At 39.6% G+C, this 27,120-nt stretch overlaps 1 protein-coding gene and 1 long non-coding RNA gene across 8 annotated transcripts; one reads left to right on the top strand and one right to left on the bottom strand.

The window, feature by feature from the left end:
* Positions 1-2,399: 2,399 nt before the first annotated feature.
* Positions 2,400-7,904, bottom strand: LOC124878801. The gene is made up of 3 exons (XR_007040858.1): positions 7,769-7,904; positions 4,355-4,429; positions 2,400-3,627 (listed from the first exon to the last, which is right to left on the bottom strand). It is a non-coding gene; the product is annotated as an uncharacterized LOC124878801 (long non-coding RNA).
* On the top strand, positions 7,208-26,807 carry rxrba (retinoid x receptor, beta a). 7 transcript variants are annotated; one of them, XM_047382908.1, is made up of 13 exons: positions 7,208-7,455; positions 8,228-8,377; positions 9,790-10,022; positions 10,578-10,731; positions 10,843-11,022; positions 12,272-12,292; positions 13,751-13,911; positions 14,099-14,228; positions 16,106-16,238; positions 18,509-18,544; positions 20,919-21,010; positions 21,143-21,248; positions 21,380-26,807. In XM_047382908.1, the coding sequence occupies exons 2-13, from the start codon at positions 8,362-8,364 to the stop codon at positions 21,525-21,527; spliced, it is 1,410 nt and encodes a 469-aa protein (XP_047238864.1). In that variant the 5' UTR covers positions 7,208-7,455; positions 8,228-8,361; the 3' UTR covers positions 21,528-26,807. The 7 variants fall into 7 exon arrangements, with proteins under 7 accessions (XP_047238864.1, XP_047238869.1, XP_047238870.1 ...); XM_047382912.1 differs by lacking the exon at positions 7,208-7,455 and adding an exon at positions 7,490-7,609; XM_047382909.1 differs by lacking the exon at positions 7,208-7,455 and adding an exon at positions 7,813-7,935.
* Positions 26,808-27,120: the final 313 nt, after the last annotated feature.

Raw genomic sequence — 27,120 nt, 5'->3', positions numbered from 1 at the left:
TTGGTCTGGATATCGAACACACTGTGACTACACAGACAGACACACACAGCCGTCCAGGGCTCCTCAGTAGTCACATTTGCACGAACATTGACTGGAGTCAATTGCCTGTCAAATGCTTGGTGTGATTAGACATCGGTAAAGTAGAAGGCCCTATAGAGGGGAGCACCCCCAAAGCCTGGACAATTTGGGGGCCCCACTCTGTAAAACCCATAGGTCTTCTTCCACCCTTCACTCCCCGTCTTTTTCATCTCACCGCCCCAGTTCAATGTTAATGTCCAGTGCTGTCCACTCTTTGGACGTCTCCCTCCAGAGCAGAAAAACCAGGAGAAGAAAAGGTGCAAAAAGAGAAGGAGAATGAAACTTTCCCTCCTTCTTTTCTCACCCTGGTCTCCTCTTGTGTGCTGTCCAGCTGGCTGTGACCCCCCGACCTCCCTGACCTTCACTCCTGACCCCTGGACCCATTCCCACGCCACGCCTTTTTGTGTCCACCTCACCATGGCAACACCTTGGTCACTGCTGCTGCCACGGTAACAGATGGACAGGGGCCTGGAAATAACGTCATTCAGCAGAAGGGAGAGAACCACGGACAATCTGCCCTCGCCAGCCCTCCCCTTCGGTCCCCAACTTTAAACACACACACATAGTAATACACACACACACTCAGAGCCCCCGAACCCAACTTTGACACCTCCTGCGTTACACTCAAACACCCCAATCCCTTTGGATCTCTTTCCTCAGCAGGAGACTCTGGATATCAGGCCCTGATAGAGTCATTAACACAGAGATCCCAGATTCATCCTGGCATTTACATAGGACATACATGGAAATAAGGATAAGTTTCATTTAATCTGAAAAGCGCATTAAAAGAGCCCCAAAGTTGCCCCCATATCCATACTTGCATCTCTGCTTTTAGTGGTTTAGGGGATAGGCCAACTTATTAGCTGTGCTGTAATTATCTCTCTGCTTCTTTTATTAGGCCCATTGTTTTCTCACATCCTCGGGTGTGATGAGGGGTTTGTGGAGAGGGGGGTGAGTTGTAAAGAGACAAAACTGAGCAGCAGGGGATCTGTTTGCCAACTCAAAGACAAATGACAAAGTTAATAGAATGGCTGAGGAGCTCAATAAGGTGCAACAAGAAAATGAACTGCAACACTTTTGTGCTAATCAGTAACTAACCTCCAAACAAGGCTGTGTGTGTCAGGCCTCCATTTTGGGGGGAAGAACATCTTCCAAGCCCAGACAGGAAAAAGATTAAAGGGGTATTGTGTAATTAGTTTTCCTGAATGGAGAAGGTTCATGCAGTTAAATCACTTTTTGTCTTTGTATAAAGAGCTATTCTCCTTTGGGTGCCATATTGTACTTCCAGCCAAGTACAAACAAACACTAAACAAACAAAACAGCACCACTGACACTGATGTCGCTCATCTCAAGCAAACAATATGATGCTGAACTTTGACAACATTGCTCAAAACTAATCAAAATGATAATTTAATTTCATAATAATCATGATTTATTTGAAGTTTTACTGACATCCTAAAACGAGTTCATTCTTAATTAGTGGGACCAACTGGTCCGAGTGGTGAGAAGCTGGGGGGAGGGGGGCCCTATAAGTAACCATCAAAAGACTGACCACTAAGGCGAAATCACACAAGCGAAGCCACTTGTTCAATTTTTCGTATCCCCCTTCCATCCCTGCATGCTCTGCATCCCACTATCTTTTCCCTCTACTTTTCCTGCACCCCACCTCCCTTCCTGTGTCCAGCACCCCCTAATTTTACCCTGCCCCCCTATTTCTCTCCCTCCCATTTGCCTCTCGCCCAATTCATTGTACCAAAGGAGATTTTCTCCATTGAGGCCCAGTCTCTTAGGTAACCCCAGTGCTGCATGAAATGAGGGTAGGGAGAGAGCAAGAGACAGGGAATGAGTGAAAGAAGAGGGAGAGAGAGGAGAAGGAGGGCGGGGAAATCGAGAGGAAATGTAAAGGCGGAGGGTGGGCCCGACAGAAAGGGTTGAAGAAGGAGAGGAAGAAGGATGCAGGATCAGAAGAGGCAAAAGCAGAGAGAGTGAAAGATGGAGAAGTAGGACAAGTGCGGTCAGATGTCGACTGCGATGCAGCTAAAATTCGACCCAGAACGGAGGAAGGATGGAATAGAAGAGAGGATGTCGGTCGCACATGTAAGGATGAATGATCGGTGGCTAAGAGGGACTTTATGGTGGGTTTCTGCAGAAATTCTTGATCCAGATTTTAGCTCCCAAAGGGTCTTAATACCTGCCATTAGACACCTCCTTTCCTTTAGGTAATACATCTTTGTTGTCAGTTTTAAACAGGGCACTGAGCAGAATTTGTACCTGTAGAGAAGTGTGAGGCAGAAAAGTTTAGGCTCCCAGGCCTTTTTAAATCCAGCTTGATCAGAACTTGTTGTAGGTGTGTTCGGAATAAATAACAAATCCTTTATTTTAATGTATGAGGTAAGGATGGTAAAAGAAAATTTAACCATTTGGCCTTGTGGCCTTATTTATTTTATTAAGAGAAGGAAACTCAGAAGTTTTCAACTTACTATAACAATACTAAAACATACCATCTCCATACTGCAGGGTTTAAAAAAACATTTAAAAGATTTCATGGTAAATTGTTTTGAAGTGAAAGAGTTTCTGGCTTTACTGTTAAACTGCAAACTTTATTCTGAATGCTGGCTTAAAACTTTTAGGTACAAGCTCCCTTAATCGCTGCCATCCTTTGTGACCATGCTACTCTGCACCTCAATGGTGAGCATACAGCACATGGGGTTTGGATGAATAGGCCAGGCCTCACCAAAGACCGCATCATTCGGATAAAGACGGAGTCCCACAGAAAGAGAGAACGCCTAACAGAGAGAAGCAGATAAAGAGAAAATGTTGCGTTCTGCAAATCAGATTAGAGCGAGTCAATGCTTTACTTTTTAATTCTCAAGCATCCTGTTACTCCACCCTAAGTGGCTCTAACTTGGGGAAATTTACTATCCCAGTTGCTTATGTGCTTGATAATCAGGTGCACAACTGCTGTGCAGTTATCATCTCAGGCTTTTGTCCTCTTTGATCCGTGTGACCGTTGGGGGACCCACTCCTTCTTTTGTACAAGGTCACAGCGCTGGCTCCTTTAAGATGGGCCTGCCCCCGGGTGGTGACCCCTTCGTTTATCATGGTGTCACCGGCACAGAATACAAGCATGAGTTGAGTTAGCACTTTTTACCTTTCTCTTTCTTAGGTTTATTCCCCATTATTCCTTTTTTCAGGTCTTCTCTTTTTTCCATCCTCATTTGCTGATCTGAAGGCTGTGGACAAACACTGCTTTCTCTCAGCAAGTGGAGGAACTGATATTTTGGATCCTCTCACAGGCTTCGGTGGCTTGGAACTTAAATCATTAAATGAGCTCTACATCAACTGCCCCACAACCAGACGATGCACCTGCCTCTTGAAGAATGTGAGTCCACTAATGACCGAAAAAGACATGGAGGTCTGGAGTTGATTGTCCAAACGCAATTCTTGCGTCTGCCTTTGTGAAACCAGGAGTTGTGGATGGACATCACGCCCCTGACCTCTGAACATCAGCGAGGGACAGACAACCATGGATGGGATCAAATTCAGCGGCTTTGTGGGTGGAAGCGTGACACACAAAGACAAACAGAGCGAGGAAGAGTGTGAGTTTATGAAAATCCAGAGCATTCAAGAAAATCATCAGACATTTTTGCAAGACAGCTTAATGGTTTTAGTATTGAGACTAAAGCAATTTAAAGATTTACTGGGTGTCTAAAAGCTTTTTATTAAAGTGTTTTATTTGCGTTTTGATAGAATATAGCATATTACAGCATCAATATCAAGATGTTGGGAAAAGTTGATGTTTTCTTCCTGACAACAACTAGAAGGTAAAGAGGAAGTCACCTGATTTGCCTAAATGCAAGGCAACTAAAATAACACCTTTTAATCTATGTTATACTCATGTTTTTTCAAAATGAAAAGTATTTTGAAAGCTTTCATTTCTCATACCAAAATATGTTTTCCAACTTGCATCAGTTGGGAGAGCAAATTAACACCAATTAATTGAATATGTGCTAACTATAATTGTTTCCTTCATACAGGTGGAAGGTCTAATTGCTTCTACATGTTACTGCTCTGCAGATCAGGATTGTCCTCATTTTGGAACCAAGGTTAAAGTCTGAATAGTTGAATGTGTCTGGTTCACACTTCAGCACTGAAGTCTAAAGAAGGTCTAGCTAAATTTGCACTGGAAAGGGTAAAGTGACAGAAAAGGAGAATGAATGAGGATTGGGTGTGTGTGTCTGTGTGTGTGTGTGTGTGTGTGTGTGTGTGTACTCACCCTCTCTGTGTTTGCCCTTGTGAATTTGCTTGTGTGTGTGTTTTCCTGTGTTTGACAAAGTTCAGGGGGGCAGACCTGGAGAAAGAAAGGGGAAAATGAGAGCAAGTGAAGGATTTGAATGTGGTGCAGAAAGAGTGGGGGCAGAGGCAGATTTTTGGAGGGAAAAAGGAGGACCAGGAACCTTGAGGTTTGTGTGGCCAGATTGTGTGCTGCTTCACAGCACGAGGAGCGTAAATTGGTGAGGTTTATAGATTGAAGCTGCAGGAAGCAACATTGCAGTCTGGGAAATATGTATAGAAAAAGAGAAAGCGCGTGAGAGGGACAGAGCGGGAGTTAGAGGGCGGGAGGGAGATCAGGAGTGAGGCTGCATTAATATGCTAATGTCCTGAGTGAATGCACAACAGGCCCACTGACCAGGCTAATCACTACTGGACACACACTGGGGCTAATCCCTAAAGCTGCGCTGACACACACATGTGTAAAGCACACAAGCACATATTTAGATAGTGACATCTTCAGCATTAATTAGTGTCCAGCATAGTTTGAAATGCAGGAAGAGATCAGGTTTGGGTTCAGTTTTTTTTATAGAATAGAAACTTCATGAGAGCAGGATGATGTCAAGGTAATACAAAACGGTACAACTGAGTGCTTCAATTAGTCAAATAATAAATCACAATATTTTATGGTTTCGCTTGTTGCAGATAGGATTAAATTTTAATTAAACCACAAACAGACAAAAAGATCCGGAGGAGCATCGACAAAGAGGGTCGCAGATTCAGACAGCAGAAGGCTATTTCAGTAAGTATGACGATGAACGTTTTAGTCCGACATAGACGTAAAAACATTATCAGAATCTAACAGAATATAGCTAATGTTATAATTACTAAATACTTCTAATCACAATGTGCTGTAATACATGAAGACAAAACTATGATTGGTCCTTAAATTTGAACTTCAGTTGCTTTTATGTGCCTCACCATCTTATTTTATGTGATGTGTTGAAATCTGATATACTTACATGTTTTCTGAATTTAAGAAATAAAACAATTTGTCAAAATTTGTTCTGGGTTTTTGCTGTCTGTTGTTGTCTGCGGACCGAAAAAAAAACTATAGAAATTGCTCAAGTCTTTGCTCACTTTATGTGGGAAAATAACAAACAAATTGACCAAGACAAATGATCGTATTGTTATTTTATATTTACAATGGCTGAGTTTAATGCCTTATAAAGTAGCTGAGATTAATATTATTTATATATTAACTCAACTGCTGAAAGACTAATGATATAGTTTGTTTAACTGATAAAAAAAACATGGTGTAAAATATTCTGAGACAGAAATTAAGTAATTTTTTGAATTATGATATAATTCCAACCACAATTATTTTTTTTCCTCAAAATAAAGCTTTTTGCATAAAAAGCCTTAAAAGCAGTTTCCTCCATATTTCTTCTAGAAATTAGGGGATACAAGTAATTTCACTAGTTTTATAGACACATTTTCAGTAATTTGACTGAATAAAATAAAAGTCTGTTTTAATGGTTCTGTCCTCCAGGTTGTGTTTGTACCAAAAACAGTAAGCCAGTCTCTTCTATGTGATTGTAATGCCGTGTCAGTCCCCTTGGGGGTGATACGGTATTTAAAAGCCTTGTAGGAAGAGACCAAATTTCATCAACAAGAAGTAAAAATCATGCAAAATCACAACAAGTTATAAACTAAAGACAGCCAAAAAAGCAGTGAGTTTTGTTATTAGACACACATGTTCACAGAAAGAAAAGCTCCAAAAATATTTAGATTAATAAAAAGCATATTCTACATTAACAGCTGCTTAAAATGAACATTTGCAATTTTGTGATTCACACATTTCTAAAAAATACATCTGGCAGTAACATGGGATCAAAGTATGTTTATCTTCATCAACAAAATGTATTCATGTATGCAAAATGCAAAATGAATTTGCATGAATTCATAAATCTGTTGTCTATATTAGTGTCTTGTTTTAAAACAATTATAGAAATGCTCAATTTTAAACAAAATGACTGAGAATGCAGACTTCTTTTGTTATATGCTATTCTCTTAACAATAAGATAACAATAAATGGATTTCAACTAATTTAATGAACTAACTAATTTATTATGTAATTATTATATATGACTTTTGGGTGGGTAAAAATAAAATTCAGGTTATTTAGTTTGCACTTAGATTGAGAAATACCCAGTGCAAAATGTGTTCCAAACAAAATAACTGCAACCCTTATAAAAATTTAAAAAATATGAATTAAAAGCAGAAAACAAAGACTTCAAACATACACAGCAAGGCTGATGCTCTAATCTGCACCATGGATGAAAAAATACCCAAAAAGTGTTTATGACAGTTATTTGGTCCCAAATAATCCTAATTAATAACACAATTAACTGTTAGGTCATTCGTAGTAAATGCAACTGCTTATGCAGGTAAGATAAAAACAACTCTCTGACTGAGAGCAAAGGAAAGTATTTGCAAAATATTTGTGTAATTTATGAGCCGTTTGCCTTTCAGGTTTACAACCAGAGGTGCTGTTTACAAGTTTGTTAACTCTTTAATATATATTACTTGTATTAAAAATGATAAGACTTCAACGTATGGAGTAAATCAGGTACTGTATGTGTTTACTCAGCAGTGATTCCAAAGGTGCTATGAAACTCCGTGTATTGCATAAGATTGTACACCTAATGCATGCACTGCTTCAAGCAATACTAACACTGATGAGCCCACCAATGTCCGACAATAACCTTTAGAGCTACTGAAATGCAAAGCTGAACTTGTCTTGACCTCCTGACCTCTTTCACTGGATGTGTCTCCCTCTCTGACAGACATGCGAGGCGCACCATGACCACACGGCCAGCCTCAGAAACCACGCTGCACTTTTGCAGTGATTTTTTTGGGGGCCAGTGTTCAACTGTACAGGAGCACTAAGCCAAATCCTCCACCGTCGTCATGATTTCATCGGCGCAGGGGGTGGAAGGGAGAGAGGGAGGGCTGACTGCGAGGCAAAGTGGGGGGAGAGATAGACACACACGGGGCCTAGTCGCCACATCTTTTTATACGAAGAAGCTGCGCCGTTAAACCGTCAGTAATCCGTTTTTATTTGCTGGAAATATAGATTTAGATCATTCAGCTAGCATATATGCGAGAGAGGCGGGGCAGTCCGTAATAATCTGGTTTGTTCTTGCTTGTCCGGTTCTCCTCTGATCCACTTTAGCTATCTAGTTAGCTTGCTGGGGTAAGTGGCTAAACATAGCTAGCTTACGTCGCCAACTTAAACCAGACATTAGTTTAGGTTTCCTAAACGTGACAAGCAATATCAACTTTATTCAAACTGTGTACAGAGTGCTGTACGTATGATTTAGCATTAAAACGTAACTAAACAACTTATACTTACGTAACAGTGCGACATTTAAAGTTTTTTAGTATCGTTAGTTTTACGAGCCCTGGTGGCTAACGTTAGCTGTCAGAGCAGCAGTGGTTTGTTGCCATCTGTCAGGGCTCCGTCTATACTCTGTTGCTGCGGGACGTTTTAATCACTGCGATAAACGCACTATGGGTTAGGTCAGTAATACGTTATTAGTTTAATATTAAACTATTATAAGCATTTAAAATATCCGGACAGGACGTTCTTGGCATCAGCTGAGCAGCTGGCTGCTTCTCAGATTTAACTACATCGTTGCACAAAATGACAAAAATAAACCGATTCGCATTTATGTCTTCTAGTAGCAGCAGATAAAAGTAATGGAAATCCTTAAAACAACTGTTTGAATCTTATTTCTCTGAGTAAAATATCACCCTCACCCACACACATTTATTTTTATTTTTGTTGCTCTGCCTTGTGTTGGAATTTCAGACCCATTTTTGGTTTCCCAAACCAACTCCGGCCCGGGCCTCAGTCCGCTGTCTCGAGTTTGACAGCGGGCTGTTAAAGACGAAAGCTCGCCGGCTTAACGCTGCCAACCGACCCCTGTGGCTCCAAGCACCATCATGGGAGACAGCAGAGGTAAGCAAAAAACAAACGACACAGATCAATTTACTTCTAATGGATCGTCTATAATACACTATATTTGTATTCGGATGGTTTTTTTTTTTTTTTTACATACACATTTCCAACTGTGATCAAATTTAACATTAACTAATATATGCTCACAACGAGACAAATTGACAGCACTTGTTGTTCTAGTTCTTTAAATTATTAAAAATAGCAAAGCGGGTTGCAACATGTTTTCATTTTATTAATAATAATTAACAGGTTTTCTTCTTAACCTAAATGTTATAATGTAAATTATTATGCAGGGTAATAATGGACATATACAAAATATTGTGTCATAAGCCCCTAAACAAAACAAAATCTCTGTTTTCGGGTCTAAAGATTTTTCATAATGTGTTTTGTTTCTTTTAGGAGGAGATGTGTTTAAGTAAAGTTATGTATTGCAGTCTAATTCTAGTATTTATTAACTTTGATTTAACACATCTAAGCACTGTGAACCTCTGTTGGTTTACTAGGAGTAAAATGACAAACCATTTCAGTACAATACCAAGTTTACAGATTTATTTCACTTTCTGAGCAGTTAAAGGCAGTTTTTTTCTTGTTTATGAGTTTGATCAGTGGTATAAGGTCTAGTCCTGTCAGCTGATCTTTATTATCTCAAGAAAAATAAACAGAACAGGTGAAAACCAGCATATAGCCTAAAGCGGTGACTGTGCAGTCCAGACAGCGATAGATGATAGTGTCAACTTTATGGAGTCATCATAACACACATGGTTGATCATTTGTCGCAGTCAGGTCTGAAAACAAGTGAAAATTTCAGAAATTGTCATGCAGATTACATTGTATTTTTTCTTACTTTTACTTAACACAATAAAAGAGCTCGACATCTAAAGTCAACCTGAAACGTGGTTGTGTAAAATGATAAAAACAATAAATCCAGGTTGTTGAAATGAAAAGATTTAGTGAAATGCTGTCCGCTCTAATCCTGCTGGTCACCAAGTATTTATAATTTGCCATGGGCTGTTACCTGTTTTGTTTGATGCATACTGGCTGCATAACTACTGGGAAAATTAGTTTTTGTCATGTCAGTATGGCATTAAAAGCTGTTTTGCAGTTTTTATCTAAACATTTTTGATGAATCCTCTGAATGATGACTTCTTTAATCCAAATCAGTTGAATTAACAAAATGTTTTCTATACATTTTATAGCTTTCAGTTCATGCTCTTTTGGTAGTAATGTCTTTTTCACATAATAAAAACTCTCTATACAAACAAAACTAATTCCTCAAGTTTGAGTTCCTACACTGTCCTAATAGTTTGCTTAAAGAAATAAAGTTAAACTTGCAGCTGAGACATGCTAAAGCTTTTTACATCAATCAAACCTACAACCCTGCTTGGACGTTCTCTCTGGTTGTTTCTTGTTAGATTCTCGCAGTCCAGACAGTTCGTCTGTGTCTTCCCCTCCTCTGGGCCAACACTCGCCGCCGCTGGTTCCCTCGGCGGCTTCCATGACTTCACTGCCACCCATCACCACCACCAGGGTCAACAGCCCCATCAGTAGCATCGGCTCACCCTTCTCTGTTATTAGCTCATCACTGGACTCACCCTGCCTGCCTGGCACACCGTCGGTGGGATATGGCCCAATTAGCAGCCCCCAGGTAAGCAAGTTGGCAAGAATAAATAAATGTCTGTGTTGATGGTGCTATATTGAAGGTGTCCTGAAATGATTACAAACTGTAATCAAATTAAACGTTTTAGTTTATGATGCTCCAAAATATGTTAAATGAACTTTTTTGACAATTCTGACAGTATTTCTGTCTTTGCCAGTCTTTTTTTTTTTTATATCGATTTCACATTCATTCGATTATTACCCACTCCTTTTATCTTTAAATGTGTCTTGAGACTTCTTTAATATATCTAGATTTAAGTTTGAAGCATTCTCTTATTGTTGATCGGTTTTTAGAGTGAGATATCAACAAAGGTGGAACTTAAAGGGATGGAGAAACATTAAAAAGTGGAAAATATATAAATATTGCTTTAGTTTTGAGATGGTCGTTTTACCCCTTTGCCATTTGTTATTTTGGTTTGATCAAGGGTCACAATCTGTCTTTGTTCACACTTATGAAATGGGACAAGGTATGAAATGGGGGTATGGATTGGTGGAAGGGTGGATCCTGTTCTACAAACTCCATCTTTTTGTGTTGTTCTCTTAGATCAACTCAACAGTGACCATGTCAGGGCTCCATGCAGTGAGCAGCTCCGATGATGTGAAACCTCCTCTTGGCTTGAAGCAGCTGTCTCCCCACAGCCCGGGTCCGATGCTTTCCCAGAAACGCCTTTGTTCCATCTGCGGAGATAGATCTTCTGGTCTGTAAACCTCTTCAATCCAACTGTTTTAATAAAACGTTGCTGAGACGTTTAAACAATCTGCAGTCCTTCAAGTGACTTTTATGATCTTCATCACCCTTTGTATTTCAGGGAAACACTATGGCGTCTACAGCTGTGAGGGCTGTAAAGGCTTCTTTAAGAGAACCGTGAGAAAAGACCTAACCTACACCTGTCGGGACAATAAGGACTGCATTGTGGATAAGAGGCAGAGGAACCGCTGCCAGTACTGCCGCTATCAGAAATGCCTGGCCATGGGCATGAAGAGAGAAGGTGAGAAAACATCGAAAACATACAGAGTCTTTCATTTAGTTAAGAGATGGATGTTTTGTTTTAAAAGTTGAAGCAAATTTTTTTGCTTCCAGTACGGGAAGAGAATACGTTTTGTGTCTTTCACCCAAAAACCTTTCAAGTCATCAGCCTTTATAATAGGCAGCGTTTTTTTCTATCCTTAAATCTGAAAAAATAACTGTTAACCACAACCAAAAGTATTTAGTGTCTAATGTAGGCCAAGATGTTTGAATAACATCCTTTTGAGGAACAGAAAAACAGGAGGCTGTTGTCTGGTGCATCAACACTATCAATACACTATAGCTCATTTTCTCAATACATCCAATAAGTTAATAATAAAAATGGACAGACCTAAATGTTTAGTTAAAGTTGGTCATGACCCCCTGACCCCTGAATGCATTTTTAAAACCATAACACATCCCCATTCTGGCTAAATGAAATGCCTTGTTCTATATAAAACCCAAACTCTTACTGAGTTAAATATACTTTGTTTGTTAGTGCGAGTATTAAAGGGTTCAAAGTGACCCAAAAATCAGATGTGGAACAGTCTAGAGTCTGATCACCTCAAATCAACTTGGGCCCCTCTGTGAACCAGTACCTCTGAGCCTATCATCTAAAATAGATGCTCCATTGCTGTTGCAGTTATAAAATAAAAGATCGGATTCGAATTCCTCTCAAAGTTTTAACATTTCAATTTTTGAATTTATTCTGTGCCGAAAGACTACAGACTGTAGCAGTTTAGAGGAGCAGCAGGTTTTTGCTTTAATTGTCCTTTTAGTCACAACATCTGGGTAACTTTTGAATAGTCTGGTGTAATCTGAGGTCACTGTGGGTGAAAATCACTGGTTGGTCTGTCCCTGCAGAGCTGCTCTGGATTCTTACAGATTATTAAATAATCTGGCAGCACAGCGAGACCCAGGATTCTCTTACATAATCTGTAACTTTCTGTACTGTTCGGCTAAATGCAGGGTGTCAGTTTTACTATATCTCACGGGACAAATGAGGCAACTTTTATTTGGTTGTTACTTAAGCAGCGTGATACACAGCAGTAGTTTATATTCTGTGTCTTAAGGGGGGGTGACGTGTTTGCAGTAGAGGATGGAAAGAACGAGGAAAGAGTTCTAGAGAGGGATGTGGGGGTGGATGAGTCTTGTAAACACTAACCCCTTGCTCCCTCTCTTCCTCTTTTTGTTTCCTCTCGTTCTCTCTCTCCCCCTCCCTCCTTCTGTAGTGGCCAAGATGAACGACAGATGTAAGGAGAAGAGAGAGGGAGGGGGGTGATGCTGTCTGTATGAGCGATCAAGGCATAGAGACAGATGACACTTGCTGTCACTTAGAAGGAGATCATTTAAAATGTTTTTCCATAGTTTAATGCCAGGAATCAGAGCAAGCCTGGAATGACTTCCACAGGTCTTTTCACCTTTTCTGGAGATGCAGTTAGCCACATTTATACACTTCTTCAATCATCTCCAAACTCTAAAGAGCTGTTTTACTCCCGTCTGATTGCTGCACAGTTTGGACATATCTGCTGCCGTCATCCACAGAGCTGTTCCACGTTTGTTCAGAGGTTAAATGAGACTTTAATGCTTGTAGTTCTGGAAGTAGAGACGTTTCATTTCCTGCACATATTTTTATTTGACACCCATTTTCTTAATTTGTGGCTTACTGACAAAAACATAAAATTTTATCGCCATTTCACCAGTTGATCAGTGTAGACTGTTGATACTGCAAATCGTTTTTGAAAGCGCTGGCCAGAGTAAAGGGTGTGTAGTTACACTTTAATTACTGTAATTAAACAGCAAATAAAATAACATTGTTTTCACTCCTACTGGTGGTGTTTAAACCTGTGATTTCCATCCTGGGGGCCGTTAGAGAGCACAGGGAGGCACAGAGCTTTACTCTCAAAAAGATGCAACTTTCATTTGTATCAAATGCTACATTTTCAAAATAATAGTTAATAAGTCAGGCACATTTGAATAAAACAGCATTCCTTGGGAACATAAATCAGTATTTGCTGAGACCAACATGCAGATGCACAAAGCCAGGGTTATGGTGTGTGGAGGGAAAGAAGATTCATTTTCATGCTTGTGTCTCTGCATCTGTGTAGATGGAGGTGGGAAACTCCCTCAGCAGGTCTCCAGTCAGATTTGCATCATGATTTGGGAAACAAGCCTTGTTTTATTATTATTATTATTAATTAAGTGTTGCACTGAGGAAATTATAGCAATGAGCTGAGCCCAGACTAGCAGATTTCTGCTCACTTTCTTATTCACTACAACATTCACAACAGAGCACTCAGCTCATTATTAAAAAATTAAAAGAAGCCTGTAAAATATGCCACATCCTGATTTCTGATCCCTGCACAGAGGTCAGTTTTTCTGTTTTATATTTTACTGATGTAATAAGATAATTTAGCTATATGTCAGCAAAAGGAGGGCATGAACCACTGGTTTAAACAGTTCTTACTGGTTTCTATGAACATGTTCCTTTTAAGAACAACAATAATCTTTTGTTTCTCTCTATTTGTCATCTTTAAAACCCTTGATGCCCTTTTTTTTTTTGTTACGGCTTTCATACCTTTTTGCTGTCTTTCGCTTCCGTTGACCTAATCTACTCAACCTCTTCACTCTTCCTCTGCTTTTCCTGCATGCTTCTCAAACATTGCTTCTCCTGTGCTCCTCCTTTCCTGCTCCGATCCCTCGTTCCTCAGCTGTCCAAGAGGAGCGGCAGAGGAACAAGGAGCGAGAAGGCGAGGTCGAGTCTACCAGCGCGGTGAACGAGGAGATGCCGGTGGAGAAGATTCTGGAAGCTGAGATGGCTGTGGAGCAAAAGACAGAGCTTCATGCAGATGGAAGTTCAGACGGCAGCTCTGTGAGTAGCCACCATGTTACAAAGACAATTCTGATTTAATTAGAATGTTTCTCTAAATGTTTTTTTATAGGATATTTAAATGTTAATTTATTCTGGTGCTGCAAGTTTAATTAAATGCTCCTAATAGACTGTTCCTATGAGTAATGAGATGAATGACCTGTAAATCCTCCATTTCTTTCCATTTCAGCCCAATGATCCTGTTACCAACATCTGCCAGGCAGCAGACAAGCAGCTCTTCACGTTGGTGGAGTGGGCCAAGAGGATTCCTCACTTCTCTGAGCTTCCTCTGGATGATCAGGTCATCTTGCTCCGTGCAGGTCAGTCTCTGCTTTCATAACTACCACTACAGTCATCATAAAACTTGTTATGATGTGCATTTTATCACCTGTGGCCTAAAGTCTGATAAACTAAATAATCATTTTCAAGCTAATTAAACTAGTTAATGGTTTAGAACTGGTTCAACTTTAAAACCTTTAACATGTAGAGAATCACTTAAAAAAAAAACACCGCATTATTCTGGTCTCTGAATCTCATTAAGTATGGATGAAACTATGGCTGCAACTAACCTTTATTTTGCTAATCAATTATTCTGTCGACTATTTTTTTCAATGAATCGATTATTAATCAGACAGTAAAAATGCTTAATAGGAGATTTTTTACAGGATTTGAACCAGGTGAAGCTAAAGCTACACAACTAGAGGAGTTCTGGATGTAGAATATTTACAGACAAAGAAGGTTTTTCATCTTAAATGCAAAACATTTATATTTTTTGCACACTTTTGGCCTGATTACTGCTCTGAGTGGGTTGTTCTGTCAGCAAATGGCATGTTTTAGAGTCTGTATGCTCCAGTTAACGATTATTCGATTACTAAATAAGTTGACGAATATTTCAATAATAGATTAATCCGATGAATTGTTTCAGGCCTTGATGAAACAACGTCCGGTGTGTTCAGAATTAAATTAGAAGACCACCCTGCACTTTTCTCAGTGCCTCTTTTTTTGTGTAAAACCACCGCTCTGTGTTTACAAACACTGTTGGAAAATGGAAATAACAGCCTGCATTCCTGAAGGCCAGAGCAAATGTTTACCGACGCTCCTTCAGGGAGAATCATTAAAAGCCATCTGGGAACATTAAACCACCATTATTAAGAGATTTGCAAATAATTTAGAGATTGCAGGTGGTGTAGAAAGATAAATGTTTTCTGGTGAGGTCCACATGGAGGAACTTGAAGTTTCGTTAATCAGATGTTGTTATTCTGCTGCCTTAGATCCACATCAAAGCTCAGTTCTGGCTCCTGGTTTGGGAAGTCTAGACAATCTGCTGTCTGAGTTTGAAACGATGCTCTGATGGTCAAAACATAAAGAACTGGTTCCTGCAGACATTTTGTCTAAACCAGCAGGGTTTATGATCACCTGTTGCAGGGGTCTGCAACCTTTATAATCCAAAGAGCCATTTTCCCTCTTAGTCCGGATAAATAAAATTTGTTTAGAGCCTCAAATGTTGCCTGATCATTTAAACAAAGACAATTTATCAGTTTTGTTCAATATCTACATTAGAACATTTGTTGTCCTTCTAAAAGAATCATAATTTTGTTTCTATTATCTGGTTCAAATAAAGAAAAACATAAAACATTTGCAAAAAGAAGATGGATACATTTTCTTCTATGGGATGTTAATATTTGTGGAAATTTATGCAAAATAATAAGCACATAGTTTGCAATAGATCTAATAAAATATTACTAACACTTTCATCATCATTGTGTTGTAGAAATCCAATGTAATTATTCCACGAAAAACAGAAAACAGCAACAACCTTCATTTGTTACTATATTTCCATTTAAAAAGATTTTTAGACATAGGTTTTAAGAGTCATTGTGGAAAGTCCAAAGAGTCACTTGCAGCTCCAGAGCAGCAGGTTGTAGACCCCTAATCTGTTGTAACGCATTTGGTTGAAGCATAACTGCGTAAGTTTGCTGCTTTCAAACTTAAATGACTAAGCTGCTTTTGTTTGAAAATAAGAAACAGGTCAGAAGTTCTGATCCATGGATTTTGGTTCCTATAATATATGGGTTTAGCTTATATGTTGGATCTTAATATGGTTTACCAGCTCTAAAAGTGGCTCCAGAAAAGAAACAATATATTGTTGGAGTATTTAAGATTCTGTTTGGACACTGAGACGCCATCTCTCCGACAGGCTGGAACGAGCTCCTGATTGCATCCTTCTCCCATCGCTCCATCTCGGTGAAGGACGGCATTTTACTGGCCACGGGCCTCCACGTCCACAGGAACAGCGCCCACAGCGCAGGGGTCGGCGCCATATTTGACAGGTAATTTACACGCGCACGTTTGGAAGAAAAAGATTCCCTCGTGATTCTGCAGATGTGTGTATGAACATACTGTTAACTGCAGTGTATTTCCAGACGTTTACAGAACTTCAAACTAAGAGATCAAATTTAAAATCCCTGTTTAATTTAACATTTATTTGTCTCAATGGTTTTATACTTTTATTTAATATTTAAATAATATGTTATTAATGATTAAGTATTTTCTCATCTTTGGTTGGCTGCACTGCTGCGTTCTGCATTGGCTGTTATTGGCTGAAAGACTCTGCTTGTTTTGTTCTGGCTGTCAGACTTCAGTGCATGTAAGGCGAGGGACGCTGGTGATAAATGCTTACCCATCAACATGCATGCACTCCCCCCTCCCCTGAGTCAGTGGCATAATACCCACTGTAGCATCTGATCATGCAATAATAATGGCTGCAGAATGGAAAAAATACTAACAAATGAATATTTAATGGCAATTTCCTTAAAATGATTTAATTTGATGTTCACTGTTAAGTGTACATTCTGTTATTGTGAATTTTATAGAGCATGTGTATGTTTTTACCTTTTTTTTTTGTTTTAGGTACATTATCTTAATTTCAAACATCTTGTTGCAGCAAAGCATATAAATATATAGTAGTTGATTTTATGATTCACAAGATTTGGATGATTACCCCTAATAAGTAGGGTTTAGGCAGTGTAGTCTCATATAAGGTGATATTTATATTGTCTGCTGCTTTATTCATAAATTCCTCCATGCATTAGACTCTTATCTGCCTTTATTAAAATGTGTTGCTGCAGATGTTGGAGCTTCCTTAGAGAATCGGTCACATCACATTGTGTTAATTGACTGTCAGTTACACTATAATTAATTATTTCGCCTGTAGATTTTAATGGTTTTAAGCAAAGCTGGCTGGGCTCACAGCAATCCGCTCATTTTCTGCTGATAATGACCTCAAAGCTCTGATCTCCTCCTGCAGCAAGCTTGTTTTCCACCTCATATCAACATCTGTTCAAAAGGAGAAATTAAAAAATAAAACATAAACCTAATTTGATTCAATGTTATGGCTTAGTGCAGAGTTTTTACTTCTCAGGCCTTAAAGTGCCAAACATAAGAGCTCCCTACTGTTCCACATAATTTCAGAAACTTCAGTGCAACACTAAACTGAAGAGTGCCTTCTGATTTGGTCAAAATGAATCAGTCGGTTTTTTTCATGTGTAAAAGTCCAGGGGAAGGGTGTTATCCAGCTGCTGTGCTTCAACTTTTAGATGCATCCCTGCTCCACCACGCCTGGGGGTCAAGGTCTGCAGCGAGTCATTCATCTGATTCAAGTCTGGTGGAACAGGGATGCATCCAAAGATTTCCAGAAAGTAGCTCTGGAGGCTTGGAGCTGGAGACCTCTGGTGTAGTGGCGTTTTGAAAACACACATTTATAATTTAGCTGCAGCCATCTTTAGATTTTGCAGCCTGAGGTGAAGTACAAAGGTCAGATCTTTGATCTAATGTACACGATTATCATAAGTTAAGTCACTTGGCTCTCTGAAATCTGCCTCAGCCATTTAAAAGGCCTAGGCTAAAACGCTTTGTAACCAAAGTTGTTTAATTTGACGTTAACTTACACGGGTTGACTCCAGGCGCCACATGTGAGTATTTATTGAGTCACTTTTGGAGCCAAAACGTCATTTAAGATTTTTTTCCTTTTTAGTTTTTGCCTGAGAGCAAAAGTTACTTGTTACTTGTTGAAACGCTGCAAAATAAGAGAGAAAGAAGCACAACACCTCCTTTTATTTTTCAGTCAAAACCTTTATTTTTAACACAGCAACAGAGCCACAGCCTAATAAATATTTTAGTTTATTTTTCTGTTATGCACGAACAGTGAAACATATTAAACTTTGAGGGACTTTTTTCACTAATGTAATTATTTTGCAGTATGCATTCAAAATATGATATTTATCATAATCTTCTCCTGCATACCAAAACATTTAGGAATACGCTGATGTTTAGTCTTTAATGAGTTTATAAAGCTTCTCAAATATTGAACAGAGGTCTGGTTTCAGCCCCAAACATTGTTCTGGTTTAAGTCCAGCATAAAGGAAACAGAACATCCAGATAAAGAAACCATTTCTAATGTACCTGGAAGCTGAGGACAGTTTTAAGCTTGTTGAACCTATAGGAGCATGGACCACATGTAGAGCTGAAGCACACAGGCAGAAAACTGTAATGAGCATCTGTGTAATGACGTTGTAATAACACACTGTGATTGAATACACAGGGCGAACAATGCTGAGGTTGGGGCCCTATTTGACAGGTAATTACGCCACAACACAAACACTTTCCTTGAACCCCTCCTCTTTGACTCGATGTAAAAACAAGCAGAAAACCTGATCTGATGCTTTGTAGGTTTCTCTGGATCTTTGCAACAGTTTTTCTGTTCCTTGGTGTAAACTAAAAATCTCCTGAAAGTGGCTCAGTCTTGTCATATAGTTAGTTTGACACCATTTTGTTTTATTGGTGGCTTTGGTTGCGTATGTATCACCAGCAGGGTCTTCTGCCAGTTGTCCTTGACAACAGATGCTTTTTGAGACAAGGAGCGAAAGGAAAATGCTTGAATTGGATTGTATAAGCTGTTGTTTCCAAAGCGTTAATGGTGCCAGAAGATTTGTGTTTGTTTGGACGAGTTTTATATCACACCAGTACTCGGTCCTTTTATTTACCTGACTTTACCCTGGAGGTTTATGGGAGTTGTGTTAGCCTGCATTAGTAAACTCCACCTGGGATTATTAAGCACCCATAACATCAGTTAATACGTTCTAAAATAAATCTCCCCTCTTCATCTACTAACTTTCAATCTAAATGAATCTACTAGTGTGAAGACAATAGATCCATGTGGCATTGTGCTGGTGATTGTAGTTAGGTGGTGCCTGTGAAAACACGCTTAAAACAAATATTTATCCTGATCATAGATGATCCTGGAGTAAATAAGTAGAAGCTGATTTGCATGACTTTGTTTTCCTGAATCCTTTCTGACGGTTTCTTTTTATCTTTCATGCAAGTGATATTTCTGTCAGACTTTCCTCACCAAGCATGCTAACTTTTCTTATTTAAACATGGCGACAGATGAGACGGAGACGGATCATATTAAAATGTTCCAAAGACAAGTCAGGTGTTGTTTCGGCATTTTATTTTATTTTTTGCTTTCATTCTTGTCTAGCTGAACCTTTTGGTTTTTAATGGCTGAAGCTTCTTGAGTTCAGCTGTCAGAATGAACAAATCACAGTTCAAAGTGGAAAATACTCAGCCTAAATTAAATATACACAGAAAAAACACAGAGAGCAATCAAATGGGACTGAAAATCAGAATCAGAAAAGCTTTATTGCCAAGTACGTTTTTGGACATACAAGGAATTTGTTTTGGCGTAGTCGGTACAATACAATACAAAATGCTGGTTTATTTCAAGCCTTCAAACTATAAAAGAGGCAAAAAACTAAATTAAATGAAAATACTACCAATCAAAATAAAAGAAAAACTAACAAAAAAGCTGAAAGCTGCTTTTTTTTCCTAAAAGTGAATAATGGGTCAAACTTTGACCTTGTTAGCAGCTTTATTTTCTGACAACCTTTTTTCAACAATTTATTTAAGGGAACCTGTATCTAATGTTGACAACACAGTCTGCAAACAACAAACACACACGGTTAAACTCAAGTCTGACTCTAGCAAAGTCAGTAAAGGTGGATTTCTGTTGCATGAATTTGTCATTTGGAGGTCACAGTTATAGCTGTTTGTAAAGCTGAAGGTGGATGTAAATTAATCTGCTGTAACATTTTAAAAACATGAACTGATGAAGCGATGCTGATCCTTTCGCCGTCTAGTTTCACAGAGATTTAGGTTTTGATGCCTAAATTACAAAATGATAATCCTGTCATATTTAAAGATGGCAACAAGTCTTCTCTACTTTACTAAAGCACTCTCAGCACTTTACGTTGTCCAGTTTGGGGTCTTGCTTGCCGAACATTTTTAATATTTAAGTGAACCCCAGAGGCACCTGGGTGACTATGTTGGGCTGCTATAGATGGTGTCAGATGACCTGTAGCTGTCACCAGAAATACTCTGTTCCTAATACCTCAAACATAAAATTATTGCAATAGTAATTCAGGTATGATTGACGTATAAAATAATTAGGTTTCAAATATTAACTATAGACGCTTTAAAATTGGCCTAGTTAAAGCGCTGATCTTTGTTTTTACTGTGAGACATCAGTACCTAAAATAAAAGTGCCTTTAAGTGACATTCCTGAATTTAAATGTATTTGCGTTACTGTTTCCTGATCGGTTGAGGTCAGTTTTAACTCTCGACATCTATATTATCATCTTTACATATTTTCTAGTACATCTGTAGTAAAACAGACCGGCCGTCAGTTTTACCGCTCTGGATTTAATCTCTGTTTCACCCCTGTTGTATTTCCTTGTGCAGAACCAGCAGTTCAGCCATGCCATACCTAATCTGATAACCATTGAGAAGCGATTATGAACGACCATGTGGGCCGCTGGAGTCCTCTGTCTCTCTTTTAATGTTCCACTCTTCTTCTTTCATGCTCTCTTTTGCTTCTTTACTCTTAATGAAATCCTCTGTTGTCGCGTCCCCCCTGTCTGTGCCGTCCTACTGCATATCTCTTTTCTCTTCAGGGTTCTGACCGAGCTTGTAAGCAAAATGAGAGACATGCAAATGGACAAGACAGAGCTGGGCTGCCTTCGTGCAATCATTCTCTTTAACCCAGGTACAGACTGATGCTTGATAAAACAGCATCTGGCTCATTAAGACAGAAGTTCTGGTTATGTTGTAATGAAAAGGCTGTGAAATGGGCTTAATTCTGTCTACTGACGGTGTATTTTTCCTGACTTGTTGAAAGATGCCAAGGGTTTGTCCAACTCCAGTGAGGTGGAGGTTCTGCGAGAGAGGGTGTATGCGTCTCTTGAAGCTTACTGCAAGCAGAGATACCCTGATCAGCAGGGCAGGTAAAGGATAAAATGGAAGGTTTTTAGACACATAAAAATATTCATTGTTCATTAAGTTCAGTTTTCTGAATTTCTGGTTTTTCATTAACCCTTCTACTGCTGTCTGACTAACCCATTTCTCCTCCATCCAGGTTTGCAAAGCTCCTCCTCCGACTCCCAGCACTGCGCTCCATTGGGCTGAAGTGCCTGGAGCATCTGTTCTTCTTTAAACTGATCGGTGACACGCCCATCGACACCTTTCTGATGGAGATGCTGGAGGCGCCTCACCAGCTGACATAAGGGAGCCACGCTCGGAGCGGTCAGGATCCGACGCACACCAGGATTTTCAGCACAGCCTCCAGTGTCTGGTCACCGGTCCTCCTGTTGGGCCTTGCTGAACTGCAGAACCTGCTGGTTTTAATGTACCAGCTTTTACGCACTCACACACACACACACACACACACATATTTCTGTTCACCATGCTTAATTATCTCTTCATGGACAAACTTCCACACATGCACATGCAGATCTCTGAAACTGGATTCATGAACTGACAAAATATAACAAACAAACAGAAGAAGCTTGAAGTCAATGATTGCTAATGCTCACCCGCAGGCATGAATTTTCCTTTTTGTTTCCCATCCTCAGTTTTTCTCTTAAAGAAATCGTCCCACACATACAGTAAATGTCTTATTTACAGGTAGATGTCAGTTTTCACATCCTCATCTCAGTGGGATTTTGCTTCTGCATCCCTGGTGTTTTCTCCTTCTTTTTACTTTGGTGACCTACAGTTACTGCTAGCTGCACCTCTGTTATCTTCATAACTAGCTGGTTAGTTATTTGTATATTATTTTAGCTGAAAATCAGGTGCATTGTATTTGAATCAACTTTCCACCAAAACAAAATCTCCTTTTAAGGACATGCAAACACAGAGCGAATCTATTCAGTCGGGTAAACATAAAAATATTGTTTTTTTTGTGAAATTCACGCTGAAACTCGTTAAGAGTTTCTGTTTTTGAAGTACTGTACTCATAAAATGAGCGTTTTTTTTTTTTTTAAGGCATTGAAATCCAGGAAAAGGGGGCTGGGATCGCTTTGTTCAACAAACGAAGCCCTTCCAACCTTGATGCGCACAGCAGGCTTCGTAAGAAAGGAAGAATGACTTGAATCATTTTTTTTCTTTTATTTTTAAGTTCAGATTTTATCTCTATGTTTGCAGATGTTTGGCATTTTAAGACACGTGGAGCTTACTGGAAGTAAAGCTTCATGCAAAGGAAAAAAAAGTATTTGTTTCTCTTATATCTTTTGTTCCCCCAACCAACCCCCCTTTCTCTCTGGTGGTCATTAATGCACTTTTGTGAGTTGTAACTGTGTAAATGTTCCTGTTCCCTAAAAATGACCATCTCTTCCCAAACACCTAAAATGAACTTGAAGGTACTAAGTGTAGGGTTTTCTCATTATTGCATAGTTTTTAAACAGTATGAGTTGTTGAACTTGGTGAATGATTGTTGAGTTTCAGTGCAGATTTTAGTCGATTGTCGGTTAACATTTTGGCTGGTAGTCGGGATGAGAGTCTGACTACCAGCACAGCTTTTATCCAGCGGCCATGAAACAGGAAATCATTATCTGTGCCCTCAGAGTAATCATGTGTATAATTGGACAGCCTGTATCTGAGTGTGTGGCTTTCTGGCCATTGAGGAAATAAATGTGTCTGACATTTGACCTTTGAAGTGTCCTTGGGCCGTATAGTTAGGATGATTGAATTTAAAGGCGTGACTCCACTCCGCTCTGTTTGTTTTTTTAGAAACGAGGTGCTGAAAACTTGTTGACTTCTGCTTTTCAGAGAAGCAGCAGTAGAGTTGGAAAATGAAAACTGGAGCTGAAATGATGTGACGGTGGTAGACGGTACTGATTTTGGTGCGTCTGCAGACACCTCGGATCATGGAAGGACCACTGGCAGTGAATGTTGATCTATAAACAGTTCACCCATGTTTGAAACACGCAGGATCTCTTGAGTTGTGTTGCAGTAATGACAGAATAATAGAAATCCTACACCTACTACCTGTGGATCTGGACGTGTTGGCCGGAATCTGTTGTACAATAGCTGTAAATAAAACCAAAAACCAAACGGAGAACTCATGCAGAATCAGTGGCCTCCTCACACTTAGCAGAGTGAAACATGTTGCTTCAACAAACTTAAAATATTTGTTAAAAATCATGTTTTTATCTCTTTAAATCACAAAACTGACCAGGGCCAGAACCACACCTCATTGCTGCTTTTGCACCAGCTTCTGCTAATGTTTCCTGTCGTTCCCAGTAACCGATTGGCTGGATTTCTGTTGACATCAGCACTTGACATTAACTGTGATTGAAATTGGTGAAGAACTGAAAAAAAATCAAATGCAGCTATGGCGCGTTCAGAAGAAAACCCTCCAATGTGAGCAATTCTGGGGTACACAGATTTACTTCCCTTTTTGGCAGTGATGTATTTAACAGAGGGTTGATATTCTAAAGTATGTTTAGATGCCTCCTTGGCCAACAGATTTAATAGAAATTAGAACATTTTGCAGTGTCATAATAATGAAGAGGCACTGCTGTCTTCTTCCAGGTGCTAAACGTGGTCTTTTAAAGACCTGCACATTCACATCAATGCAAATACAGTATGCAAGAACACAGACAAATCAGACATGCATTCTTCCACTCAGATACATCTAGATGTTCTCTATCATCAGCTTTGTTGTTGTCTTTAGTTGTGGAAAATGATTACCAGCTACGTTCTAGCAGAGCTCGGCTTTGCATGAGAAGCGTTTCTGTTTAAGGGAGAGACATAACTGGGAAAATGTAGGAAGCTGCGGAGTTTTGCCATCTAAACAAGATGTGAAGAGATGATCCTCATTCTTCTCAGAGAGAGGATTTGACCTCATCATTGGTGTGAGGGAGAAGCTAGCAGCTGACCTGTAAAAAGAAAGTTGGTGCGACCTTAGACTTCTGCCTTGTTTTAGTTTTCCTTCCATCTCTGAATATGCTTGGTCTAATCTGTAACATTTTCTGTTGTCATTATTTGCAGAAAAGTCAGCTTCTTCTGCAACGTTGCTGACTCAGATTGTTGGCGAAGGAAAGCGAGGTGGAGGTGTTCATCTGGTTTAGGTGATCTTCCAACATCTGCCAGGCTTTTTTACCGTGTAGTGTAGTCTCAGTGCTTTAGTGGTGTGGGTATATGAGCTGATGCAGTTTTAACCTGTGAGAGAGGATGATTCTGTAGCTGCTTAGCATTTAGACCAGTGATCTAGATCAGGGTTCTGTCAGACTGAGGACAGAACCCGAGGAACCCAAAACAAGCTTCTTCTTTTTTACCTCAGTGGTGAAGCCAACTTTAGGATCCCTGCTTGCATGAATTCTCTCCTCTGACTGTTTGAAACGTTTTATTTTGTAGCTTCCTCTCTTGAATGTTTGAGCCTACTGCTACTGCAGTGTTCAGAACCAGGGATGAGTTCAGAACAGTTCTGAGCTGAAGGCGAACCATTTAACGTTGTCGACTCAGATGATTAAACAGTTATTCTGCAATATATGCATCATGTTTCTGCTTGTTTAAATGATTTCTGTCTTACATGATACTAATTAGCAGTAGCGTCATATACATCTCTCCATACAACAGTGACATGTTTGTTTTGTTTATGTTTCTATGTTGTTTTCATCATTTCGCTGAGAGCTTAGCTTCGATTATAAACGGTGATAAAAGCTATAGACTCAGTTCAGGTTCTTAAGCTAAGCCACTTCTAGCTTTGCTGAGCAGGCAAACCTTTTAGCAGAGCAGGTGGTTGTTTCGTGTTTCCGCCATGTTTTTATGCATATGTTCATTAATCTGCAGCTACACCTTTTAACTGGCTGAAACTGTAACTTTGGCTGTAATGTGCTGAGTGTTGTTGAGTGAAACAGCGGGTGTAGTGCGCTGGTTTGTTGACCTTAAGCTTTATTAAAACAACCTGGCCTTCTGGGATCGTTTTGGCCCATCTCAGCTGCCGTACCTAAAACCTAACAGCTTCTCTCACCCGCTTGGGCTTTGCATTGGAATAAACTTGCAGCTTTAACCTCTGGTTCTTGGACTGTTTGAGGATGTGAAGCTTTTTCTTGATGGGAAGCTTTAGAGAAGAGGATTCAGAGCCGAGTGTCCCTCTTTGCTTACCCTATTTGACGGCAGAGCTGCGACGATCTGCTGCGGCGATCTGCAATCACCGCTGAATTGCAGCGCCCCGCCACAAATGTTTGTTATTGCAAGTGTGCACTCTAGGCAGATGCATGCTGCCACCTTCTGACTGTGTAGCAGTATTGCTGTCGCCGTCTTTGTTACATTTTGAAACTTATTGTGTTTTATGAGTAAAGATTTTAATAAAAGGCTTTTTTTTTTTTTTTAAATGGGTTGCATGATCTGATGTGATGGTCATAGGTAGATTGGACACAAGGGTGGCGTTGTTGCACGTTCCCTGGACCCAAGGCCCGTGCTGATTCAACCAGAGGTTCAGTGTGTGCTATGCAGCCTTCAAACCACAACCCTCACAGTTTTCAATCACTGCCAAGCTGTTTGCAGCCATCTTTAATGTAGGGCCACGCCCACATTTATGTCATTTATGTAAATTGTGATTCTTGTGCAGCACAGTGAAGACGGTGCGTTAACATTGGCTTAGGTAGTAGATCTGAACAGGGGCCCTAATGGGAATGGAAATGGCAGCTTGTGTGGAAAGCGTAGGCCTGGTCACAGGACTGAGAAGTAGGCCGGTGTGTGGATCCCTCTGGGTGCTCAAGCTAATCATTTGGTGCTTTTTGCAGGGCCCCACAACCTGACTACACACGTACGAGTGAAATGCAAATAAGGAGTGGATTAGATAGGGCGAGAAAAAGCTCATCTGCTCTGTTAGGTTTTGTATAGTTGGGAACTATAAAAGAGAAAACCTTTCAGAGAAGCTGTGGTTGTAGCTGTAGTGGACAGCGAGAGAAACCTTCGACCAAGATGTGGCTACAGCGAAGGACCCCAACAGGAAGGACTGACTGAATATCACAGCTGTCCTAAAGGACGAGGGGCTTTATGAGATTTGTAAAGGTCTGGTCAGAAACAGAGGAAGAAAAACAGGGCAGGGACTTTAATAACTTGGATCTGGTGTTCTCTTATTAATCAAGAAGAAAAGCAGAAAAAGCTATTTTCCAGTAGATCTAGGTTCTTCCTTAATTGTTTACTCTTCATCTTACAACGTTCACATGATGTTTCTTTGTCTGGTTTCTCGTCTCCATCTACTCAACTATGCTATCCACCTTTTCTTTACTACAAAGTATTAAATGCAAGAACTGAAAGAAAAGTCTGAACTGAATTTTGTCACTTTTCTGTTTAATTTGTCTGTTTCTCTCTGTGTCAGCTCTTTGTCCTGTTTGTATTAGACTCCATTTTACTCGTGGAGCTGATTGACTATTGTGTGCTTTGGGGATTGAAAGAAGAAAAAAAATATGAATAGTATTTTTTTGTTCAGTCATTAATTCTGAATCCTGTTTCTGTTTGTTGTATCATGTCCGAGTAAAAGTTTTAATACTATATTTGAAGTGTTTTTTCATTATTTAAAAAACAAACACTGCACCCTTATTAGTGACAAAAAAATAGAATATTATTGAGAGTATAATAAATAATAGAAAAAAAAAACTCACCCAACTAAGTAAACCATTCAGGGCTCACTTGTGAAGCGCCTTGAGACGACGTGTTGTGAATTGACGCTATATAAATAAAACTGAATTGAATGTCAGGGGCCACATAAAACACGTCCTGTTGTACTTCAGCATCTCACCTGGATTCCTACAGTTTCCTGGAAAAATGACGCCCTCCTCAGTCCAGCAGGACCCCAGGGCCCCAGCT

The sequence above is a fragment of the Girardinichthys multiradiatus genome, chromosome 13 (assembly GCF_021462225.1).
Source record: "Girardinichthys multiradiatus isolate DD_20200921_A chromosome 13, DD_fGirMul_XY1, whole genome shotgun sequence".
Lineage (NCBI taxonomy): Eukaryota > Metazoa > Chordata > Actinopteri > Cyprinodontiformes > Goodeidae > Girardinichthys > Girardinichthys multiradiatus.
Note: the sequence above shows the minus strand (reverse complement) of the source record. Positions and strands in the feature narration are given on the sequence as shown.